This window comes from Oryza brachyantha, chromosome 4 (assembly GCF_000231095.2).
Source record: "Oryza brachyantha chromosome 4, ObraRS2, whole genome shotgun sequence".
Classification (NCBI taxonomy): domain Eukaryota; kingdom Viridiplantae; phylum Streptophyta; class Magnoliopsida; order Poales; family Poaceae; genus Oryza; species Oryza brachyantha.
In genome coordinates, this window is record NC_023166.2 from 16,733,953 (window position 1) to 16,744,937 (window position 10,985).

The following is a 10,985-nucleotide window of genomic DNA, read 5'->3' on the forward strand; positions in this document are numbered from 1 at the left end:
GGATCGTGGCTGGTATGACGGTAAGTGGCGAGAGACAAGAAGGAGATCATGAGTGGCGTTGCCTGACCAGGCGCATGTGCAGATACACATGGTTGTACAATGGCATGAGAGAGATTGACCTATTGCACCGATGTGATGAGCTAGAAGTGAATTCATTTTTTGCTTATGCTTATAAGCTAAAATTTAAATTTTTAATCTTAAATCTCAAGTTTAATTTAGGTCTTCTCACCGAAGTATATTTTTTCAGCTTTAGCTTTTAGATTACTAAAACATATATAAAAATTTTATTCATAAATTATTTTTTATACATAAATATATCATTTTAATTTTTTCATGAAACGCCGAACAATCACCCAGAGCTACCCACTAAGGTCGGTGGATTGTTCATGGCCCTAGAAATCTTAGAAGCATTGTTGAATATGCAGTTTTTAAGCCTTAAATACTTGTTACCTGATGACGACACGTTCACACGGCATAAGAAATGCAATTAGATGGAGACCGTGTTCTTTGGTGGGTTAGGCTACGGGCTACCGGTGCGAATAACATGACAATAACTTGGTATATAATTAATTAATTATTAGCTATAAAATATTTAAAAGTGGATTGATATGATCTTTAAACTGAACTTTTCTGTATAAATTTTTCACAAAATATACATCATTTAATAATTTAGGAAACATATACGTAAAAATAAGAAAATCTGGGTAAATTATTCAAGGAAAAGAACTGTCCTGATTTTACTTTCATGTTCTGGGACGTCAGGGCAAATATTTTGATTTTTTCTATAAAACATAGATATAAGTTTTTTCGTTATTTAAAAGCTAAGACCGAACAATATACTGCAATAAAAATTCTCTAAAATCTACTTTAAAAATTTAAGATTAAAAATTTGAATTTTAACTTATAAATCTAAGACACTCCGCTGGAAAATCAAACGCAACCACGTACCTCAACCGAAGGGCTAGTGAACCCCACCTCCAGTACGCCACAGACACACACAGGTGACAGGCCACAGCAGTCGCTTCAGTAAGCACCGTCCACAACTGCACGCTCCACGCTCCACAGTTCACCTTTTCCGAAATTACAAACAACCCCCCAAGGGCCAAGTGACCGTGTAGCTGTAGGACCCTCTCGCTCATTGACCGTTTGCCTGGGCTCGGATTTTTTTTTTGCCACTCTTACTCACCAAATGATAATAAATTTATTACTCCTCTTTACATAGAGGTTGGGAGAGGAATTAAACTTTTTCCGTAAACAGTGATAAAAAGTTAAAAACCTCCTCTTTCTAACTTTCAGTTGTACGAAAGGCATAGACGAACCCACCGAGAAGGATGCGATTGTTTTTTAGTGAGTTGTGATACGACCCATGCATTCGTTTATTGGGTAGGATCTGAAATCACTGCACGGCAGTATCACGGTTATTGATAATAATCACGATAATTATCTTAAAACGTGTGAATTTAAATCTAACTTTTTAAACAAAATCACCATGGTTCTAGAAGGGATGGTGTGCAATTTGACACAACTATCGTGCAATTTTCTATAATAATCGTGATAGTTTGCAATAGATGATTTGATTTTCAATGAGAACAACATGCTAATCGTGTGATATGATGATAAAACTGTGATGGCAAGAGCGATTATCATGAAGATAATCACCACGATGATAGATCTTTATCACGCAGTATGTTGTTTAATTATTTTTTTAATTTATCTTACCTCAAATCGCTATGTGACCTCTTTTGATTGATTCACGCTTTTAAAAAAAATCTTCATTCAAGAATTACACGATTATCAGCAGGATATTTTTATATTTTTAACTATTAATTTCAATTTTTTTGAGTTCTGACTATATTTACCGAACGCGAAATACAAAGTCATGCCCTGCGACACAGCGGTATACAACATGCTGCGGCCTGCGGGCTGCGGCTGTTTGGCATACTACCATACTACTAGTAGTGCCAGTCGTTTATCGCGGAGAGAGGAAGATGACCGGGGCCGTAGCCGCTTTATCCTGGAGTTAAGCGAAAGGGGGACGCGAACTTCCGAAAAGCAGGATGCAGCCATTGCAATCCAGCCAAGAAGCGTGCAAACGACGCGCCGCGCAGGCAGGCAGGGCATCACTGCATCATGCATTTCAGGCATGGCCCAGCTCCGGATTTGGCAGGGGAAGACCACCATGGCACCGACCGTCATGGCGTCATTCCCTGCAAACCTTCGTCCACGAGGTGGGCCCGCGCGCGATACGAGCAGTAATGACGTACACGAGAAAAAGGCAAAGGATGGGCCCGCGTCGTCAGGCTCGGTGCAGGGTCACATGATGCGCAGCCAGGGCCCAGGGGAAGTTACTGTCGCGTTGATCACGCTGTAGTAGACTGTAGTGCTGTACGGTGCGTATGCGTTTCAAGTTTTGTACTCTGAAATGTTTTAGTAGTAATATCATATATGTAAAGTTATGAGCACAAATTTGGCCGTCCAAACTTCAGACCTGTACAAGTGCAAGTGCTTGTGAAAATTTGGCTTTGGTCCCCGGACAAACAACGGAGACGTGTGTGGGCTTAAAGTGGTCTGTAGATTACAAGTGCATCCTTAATTAGGTGGGCCTAGCACTGTACTTCCTCACTTAACAAATAAACGAAGAACACAACACAGTGCAAGTGTGCAACAGTACCAGGCTACCAGCTGTTGAAGGGATTTCTTGGAGGGTGCAAAAGATAGCACCTGCATTACTGATGTTGAATCTAGAATGTGCAACGCACTACTGCTGATTGCTGACCATAATGTGGCTGCGAAATTATGCTCCAGAGAGCTATAGTGCAAATGTGCAACCAAGAACAAACAGAGCCCCAATGCAACCGGGTAGAGCAAAAACACTCTGGATGTGAATGGAGTTTGTATTGCACTCTGCAGATAAATGGAGTGCAACTAGGATGGGCAAACCGGCAAAGCACAATCACAAGAACAAATGCAACCGCAAAGACAAGGTCCCGAGCTCTAAAAACTAACAAAATAGGCATCGCAATCACCATCTCCACCTGAGGATCCAACCATCCAAATCCTACCTACCAACAAGCAAGGAAGAGAACAACACAACTTCAGCTGAGATTTATCAATGGAGCCCACGAGCTCAGAAGCGAACACCGGACTGCATCACACCATGCATGCCCAGGGGAACACAGCGGCGAGCTCAACGTCGAACACTTGGCGCTCACAAGAACGACGCGGCGAGCAGAACGGCCACGGACGCCACAGTGGTCGCGACGCTCGTGGCCACGGCGGTGGCGCCGTTCTTCTTGACGGCCTTGTCTGCCGCCTCTTCTCCCTGGGGCGCGTCGGCGGGGGACATGTCAGGCGTGTCGGCCGGGGGCGCGGGTGGGGAGTGCGACGGCGACTTGCCCTTCTTTTTCTTCTTGCCGGCCGCCTTGGGGGATGGCGCCGGCGAGGAGCCTTCTGGCGCGGGAGATGCAGCTGGTACATCGCTTGCCGGTCCGGCTGCCGGCGCAGGGGAAGGGGCGCCACCAAAGAGCTCTCGCGGCAGCAGCACGCTGTCCACCGTGTGGATGACCGTTGGGGTGTCGTCGAGCACGGTGGACGCGACGCGGGACTTGTCCACGCCGGTGTCCATCGACACGTCGTCGCCTTTGGCAACGACGGAGAGGTCGTACTTACCCGCGCCGGTGGAGGCCAGGGTCTGGAGGTTTCCCTTGATGGTCTTGAGCGACGCCTTGGGCGCGTACTGCGGCAAGGCGTGGTATTGCAGAAGCGTCACCAGTTCGGCGCTCGTCAGCTTGCTCAGATCCGGCAGGTCCTTGGCGTGGAACGCGTCGTCGTTGGGCGCGAACAGCGTCAGCCCCTTGTCCATGGCCGCCTGGTACATCTTGATCACCCCGGACGACACGATGAGCCGCGCGAACTGCTTGCACCCGGCTTTCTCAAGAAGCGCGGTGAGGTTAGTCGACGCGGCCGACGGAGAGTTGAAGAGACCGGGGAAGGTGATGGGGTCGGAGACCTCAAGAACGGAGAGGTTGTACGGCTCCTGCTTGACGGACTTGGTGTAGGTGGCCTGGAACTTGGAGCCGGGCGCAGCGGAGGCGAACCCAACCTTGCCGCCGCGAAGGTTGGTGATGTTGACATGGCCCATATTACCGGAGGCGTCGCCGGTGGTCTGATAGAGCGTAGTGGTGAGCTCGGAGCCGTCGCTGAGGGAGTGCAGCTTCTTGGTGTCGTAGTAGTCGAGGAGGGTGAGAAGGCGGAGCGCGTTCTTGATGTCGGCGAGGGAGAGGTTGGAGACGAGGGAGGACATGGCGCCGTTGGTGAGCACGAGGCAGGTGACGGTGCTCCGGCTGTTGATCTCGTCGCACACCTTGGTCTGGGAGAGGTAGCTGTTGTACAGCGAGTACTCCGGGTAGCCGTCGAGGATGTCCGTGATGTTGTGCGAGCTGACCGCGGCGACGGCGAGGGAGACGGCCAGGAGGAAGAGGAGGCGGCGGTCGGGGGCGGCCATGGCGGGAGGTGGTGGTGTGCGTTGACACGTTGGGGGCAAGGGAAGAAGAGGGGATGGGTAGAGTGCCGTGTGGGGTGGAGGTTTTAGCTTTTTCTGGGCGTGGGTTTTTGGCCTGTTGGACTTTGGTCTTGCGAGGTTCAGGTGTTGGGTTTGAGTCTTCAAAGAGAAAGGAGATGTTGTTGTTGGGTTATGGTGAGGTTGAGTTACAAGTTCAACCATGGTTTAGGTGGAATGGGTAGCACTAAAGCCTGGGCATGTGGTGCTGCTGCCTCGATGGCTGTGATGATTTTCTGTGCGGCCGTGGGGTGCTCTTGTTGGCTCGCGTGCTCGGTGCTGTTGAGTGCAACGGCCACGTTGGGCAAGTGAGGTTGTAGTTAACTTATCTGTTAAAAAAACATAGCAATAGATTAGTATATAATTAATTAATTATTAATTATATAAAATATAAAATTGATTAGACAAAGTGGACAAAGTGAATGACACTAGAGCTGTTTGATGGTTGAGCCATACGTAAGTTAGATGATTGAGTCATACGCATAGCAATTTCGTTCCCAATAACATTCAGAGGTTGTTTGGTTGGCTAACCGAACTTGCTTAAGCTCGCCACATTTAAGTCAATTAAATTTAACTAAGGCCCTCTTTTAGTTCCAAATTTTTTTAAAAACATCACATCGAATATTTGGACACATAAATAAAGCATTAAATATACATTAACATTAAAATTAATTACACGATTACGGGAAAAATTGTGAGACAAATTTTTTGAGCATAATTCTGTTCGGGAAACAGAATTTGGGTAGGACTACGTGGTAACTGTTGGAGTATGTAAGACTGCGTGGCGGTTTGGATCCAGAGACTTTTTTTTGACCCTTGTCACATCGGATGTTTGAACGTTAATTAAGAGTATTAAATATAAACTGAAAACAAAACTAACTGTATAAATAAAGGCTATTCATTAGACAAATTTTTTAAGCCTAATTAAGCCACGATTAGCAAATGTTTACTGTAGCACCACATTCGCTATTCATGGACTAATTAGACTCAATAGATTTGTTTCGCGAAATAGTCCAGAGTATGGGGTGGGTTTTATTAGTAGTCTATATTTAATACTAGTAATTAGTGTCGAAACATTCGATGTGACAGAGACTAAAAAATATTGTGTGGAAACAAACAGTCCCTATATCTGAAAGTACATCTAGCCCCTAAATAAAGTTTTGGATGTTTAATGACAACGCTAGTCAAGCATGAGGTGTCGCGGAAGGGGCGGCACGGCGCAGGGTGACGGGAGCGACGAGAGCGATGACAATTTGATGCGATCTCCCTTAACTTCTAACCCTTTTGATAACTAAATATGTTTTTGTCAAGTAGAATATCCTTAACTATTGGAGATAAAATATTTTTTCGTTTGCCATATTAGTTACAACTTTGCTAAAAGATTTGGATAATAGAATTTGGATCACCGTTGAAGTTGCTCTAACCTAGCTCACTGACTAGGGTTAGTGTATCCATGATTTTTATTTGGGTGGTCTAACTTATATATATTTTAAATTTTCACAAATATAGCCTAGGATATATATAATTAAAATATAAAATTGATCAAAAGTATATTTTACCTATGTTAATAAATAATATTTCGATCCCCTCTGTCTCCGCCCATGGGTAGGAACCTCGCCGTCGTCGGCTCGTCGTCGTGCAATTTCGTAGTCGCTGTGGAATTTCAAATAATGGCATTATGGCAATATAATCATGACAAACTCGATTCGCTGAGTTTATATGTAGGAGCTATTGTATAACTGATATTATTTTAAAAGCTAACTATGTATTTGACTATTTTTTCTTACTCTGCAGATTTGACCCTGTTTTTCAAAAAATGAAGAGGTCGTTTGATCCCGAAGCTAGACTACCGTGAGTTTGGAAGTAAAAAAAATACACGAAAGACCAAAATACCCCCTCTCAAACCCTATCTACTGTCTCTCTCACTCTCTCGCTCTGGACACCCGAGAGAGACAGCGCTCGTTTGCGGCGGCGGCCGGCGGGCCAGCGCGCGACGCACGCGCGTAGATCTTTGCCGCGGCACTCCCCGCCAGGGCCTCCGCCTCGCCTGCCGGCTACGCCGTCGGCAACGCCGGCACGACGCCCGACCAGGTCTACGCGCTGGCACTCTGCCGCGGCGACGCGAACGCCTCCACCTGCAGCGCGTGCGTCGTGGCGGTGTTCGCCGACGACAGGGACAGCTGCCCCGGCTTCAGGGGCGTCTCCATGTACGAGGACACCTGCGTGCTTCTCTTCTCCAGCCAGAGATTCATGGAACCATGTCAAAATTTTGTTTACATTAATTTATATTTGCACTGAGTTTAGTTTAAATTTTAGTAAATTTCCTAATTTAATCGAACTTCACTGAAATATCAAACAAATTTATTTTAAATAGTAAAGATAAATGTATCAAATATTACAAGTACATTAATTATATAAAATTGGGCCATATATATAATAACCATTTACAAGTAGGGTCAAATATGTAAAGATAAAAAAATTCATTCATGTCTCATTTAACACCAGCTTAACGGACTAGGGTCAGTCAGTGCTTTTATTTTTGAAAAATGGATTTAACCCTGTAAAGTGAAAAAGAAATCAAATACATAGTTATGTTTTAAAATAGGATCAGTTATAGTTATGTAATAGCTTGTTACTAATCTTCCACCGTATCAAATGTTTTGGCCTTCCAAGTGCTAAGGCAAGCACTGTGCTGATGACAAAGTGAACAATCATGAGTAGTGATTCTGAAGGTTGTCGTCCTATTGTCGGCGGGAGCGGGTAAGAACTTTCCAATATGCGGAATCCAAGAATTGGCTGACCTGTCGGTTGTCGGTGCTAAAACTGAAAAACATCACCAATACTTGTGAGAATTTTGTTAAAAAATAATATCCTTTAAATGGAAAATCGTAACTATAAATGTTACTACCTATCCCATAATAATCTCATTTTTCGTTTTTCTGTGTCTAACGTTTAACCATTCGTCTTATTCGAAATTTTTTTACGATTAATTTTTTTATTGTTACTAGATGATAAAATATGAATAATATTTTATACGTGACTAATTTTTTTAAGTTTTTATATAAATTTTTCAGAAAAGACGAATAATCAAACATTAGACATGGAAAAACGAAAAATGAAATTGCGGTGGGACGAAGGTAATAGATGTCCAAAGTTAAAAATACGGCTATATCCAAATAGCCCAGATTAATAGGAGACCTGTTGACATATGTTTATTTGCTATGAGTCTATCGACATGATAATTCGACCTGGGCCTTTGGAGGTGGAAAAACATTTTAAATACACTGATCAAACTAACGACATTGATAGTGGCAATGAAGAAATCATATTGAACCGGGGAGTTCGATATAGCCTACACCTGGTGTAGCACTAGGTGAGCCATGTCGAATTCCCTCATTTCAATAGTCATGTCACTTGTTCTATGTTTGATAAGTTCTCTACTACCTCCATTTCATATTATAACATTTTATAGGCTTGGCTAAATTCATCCATATAAATTTAAACAATGCTAAAACGTCTTACATTACGAAAGAGGAAATACCAACCACACAAAGTTTAGCATGATTCTATTTTCACAAATTTTCTTATCGGTATATTTTTTGTAATTTTTATTTAAATATTAGTATATATTTTGAAAAAACTACTTGTGACGGTGTGAGTTTGACTTGTTTAACTGGGCCGTGGCTATATCACGTAGGGCTGATAACTGTTAAGTCGGATAATGGGCTCCAACCTCCAATTATGTCAGTCCATGGACCAAACTCTCAGTATGTACTGCACGACGCTGGGCCGTGCATTCGAGGGTTCGGACTTCCGACTTCCGAGTGTCTCCACGAATTTCAGAGCCTTCTTTGAAAATTCAGGTAGGAGTAGATATCACCCAGCTTGTAAACCACGCCCACGATCACAGAGGTTCAGACAAATTTCACAGCCTTTTCCAGGGAGTTTAAACAACGAACATACTACTACTTGAGATGTCCCCCGCAAAAAAGATCGTCGAGATATGTCCAATTTAATTGTCATGTGGGAACTGACTTCGTTCCCGGTTCCACTCGCTCCCACAAGATGCATTCGCTGATTCGCGGCCTCCCGCGCGCACTTGCCGCCGCGTGCCTGAGCCGGCGCCGGGGACGACGTACGGCGAGCTAGCACCGTAGCACGTCGCAACTCAAGTCGTCGTATCACTCACTCTGCCCCATCCAGTGGGGTTGGGAACGCAGAGACAGGTACCGCGGGAACAAGGTGCCATGGCAGTGGCAGCCTGGCAGGGGAGCGCATACGGTCGGGGACTTGTTGACCGAGAGACGGTCCCATGCACGTTGCATCATGTCGCACAGGCAGATCTGGAGTTCTCGTGACACATACGTACACGCGCGCCACATACGTTCACGTACGACCGCTTACACGCGCGCGCTGCTGGCACTGGTGGCGCGCGGGGTGGCCACCGTGGTCACGCACAACCTGAATTTACGCTCGTGTCGGGCGTGTCCTTCGCGGTGCGGGAGATGCCATCATGGTTAGATGCCCACGCGGCGACGTACGCGCGCGTCGCGTCTCCCGGACTAGGCCGGGTACGGTCGCGCTTCCCGGTGGGCTGGCTACTACACCCTGCCGGCTCATCGCCATTGCATTATTACGATTTACGACGCATATCGACGAGTTCGCGTCGTAACGATGCAAGATGGAGTGCTCCTGCTCAAGGAACACATGGCATGTCGACTCAGGGTTGGCCGTTTCTGTGCACAGCCGAACCAAACCAAACAGCACCCTGTTTCATCCGAACCATAGGACGATTCTCCATAAGTTGAAACATTTTACTTGGGTCAGCTCCGGCTACCATGGTCAATGTGCCCGATATTTCATCCGCGGTCCTCAGCCCTGTAGGTGAGCAGGACTTCATTGACTGCATCCCATCGGAATCGTTAACGTGAACAGTGTTCAAGCAATCAAGCTGTCGCAGGAGTATGTGTCCCACTGACACCGGTATGCAGCAGCGACAACGTCGATACTCAACATACAATCCCCTCACTGTTCCCAACTGTCTGCACGCTGCATTTTCACTCCATCGGTGATATTCAAACCGAACGCGAGCAGCCGAGCACCAAAAAACCACAAGCTGGACGACACACACCCGCAACACTGCAGCTTACGCAGAGGACTGAAACTCCACAGATCAATATGTTGGCCGAGGGAAGGCAAGTCTACTCGCCGCCGCCGTCTAAGCTTCCCCGTCTCTCCGGCACCGAGCCGAACGACGGTAGGAGATGTGCCGTGCTCTTTTCCTATACTACCAGCTCGTACGTTGCTGTTTCGAGCAAGTCATTATCTTCTGGGTTGTCGTCTGGGCATGCATATATGCAGGGGTGGTGACGATGGCGGCGCCGTCGCCGCTGGTTCTTGGACTGGGTCTCGGCGTGGGCGGCAGCGGCAGCGACAGTAGTGGGAGCGACGCGGAAGCATCTGCGGTCACCATGCGGGAGGGCCGGCCGTCGGCGCTGACGTTCATGCAGCGGCAGGAACTGGAGCACCAGGTGCTCATCTACCGCTGCTTCGCCGCCGGCTCGCCTGTGCCGGTTCACCTCGTGCTGCCCATATGGAAGAGCGTCGCTGCTGCCTCCTCGTTCGGCCCGCAAAGCTTTCCCTCTTGTACGTACACGGCTAGCTACGCACCAAGTCACCGCCATTTCTCTTTCAGCTTGTTCCTCGATCACTCTTTCCCTCCGTTTCCACTGGCGTGTTGTTTCATTAGTTTTGTTGCCAATGTCTGTGGGCAGTGACGGGCCTGGGAAGCCTGTGCTTCGACTACAGGAGCAGCATGGAGCCAGAGCCAGGGCGGTGCCGGCGCACGGACGGCAAGAAGTGGCGGTGCTCGCGCGACGTGGTGCCGGGTCACAAGTACTGCGAGCGGCACGTCCACCGCGGCCGCGGCCGTTCAAGAAAGCCTATGGAAGCCTCTGTACCAGTCGCTCCCACGTCCCTCCCGGTCAGGCCAGCTCTCCACACCGCCGCCAGCGCGCCATCGCCGCCGCGACTCGGCTTCTCCTCCGACGGCGCCAGCGTCCTCCTTGCCCACACTACCGCGCGAGCTACTTGATCTCGTTTCTTTATTCCAGCAGTTAAGTTGTTTACGAGGATTATGCTGTGCCGGTGCGCCTTGTAAATTTTTCTCGTAATCACTCCTCGGGCTCGGTTGTTCCCGATGCATGATGCGTCACGCATTGCTGGTTTGAGTGTTTGACAGTTTGCTACCGCGCGCACGATGCGCCCTCTTTTTGTAACTGTGCGTGCCATGCGTGGCAGGCGAGGAGGTTTTGTTTGGTTGGGTAGTGGGAGGCGCGCTTGGCCGGTGCAGCCGTGCAGTGGTCGGCGGTGGCCCCGGGTAGCTGGCGGTGGTTTCTGTGGATGCCTGTCGAGCCTGTGGAGCGTC

General features: G+C 47.3%; 2 protein-coding genes across 2 annotated transcripts; one reads left to right on the top strand and one right to left on the bottom strand.

The window, feature by feature from the left end:
* Positions 1–2,536: 2,536 nt before the first annotated feature.
* Positions 2,537–4,640, bottom strand: LOC102707392 (fasciclin-like arabinogalactan protein 8). Its single transcript, XM_006652609.3, has one exon. The coding sequence runs from the start codon at positions 4,502–4,504 to the stop codon at positions 3,209–3,211; it is 1,296 nt and encodes a 431-aa protein (XP_006652672.1). The 5' UTR covers positions 4,505–4,640; the 3' UTR covers positions 2,537–3,208.
* Positions 4,641–9,736: 5,096 nt separating this feature from the next.
* LOC102717062 (growth-regulating factor 12-like) lies at positions 9,737–10,652 on the top strand. Its single transcript, XM_040523766.1, has 3 exons — positions 9,737–9,815; positions 9,920–10,204; positions 10,333–10,652. Exons 1-3 carry the CDS (start codon positions 9,737–9,739, stop codon positions 10,650–10,652), a joined length of 684 nt encoding a protein of 227 aa, XP_040379700.1.
* The last annotated feature ends 333 nt before the right edge of the window (positions 10,653–10,985 follow it).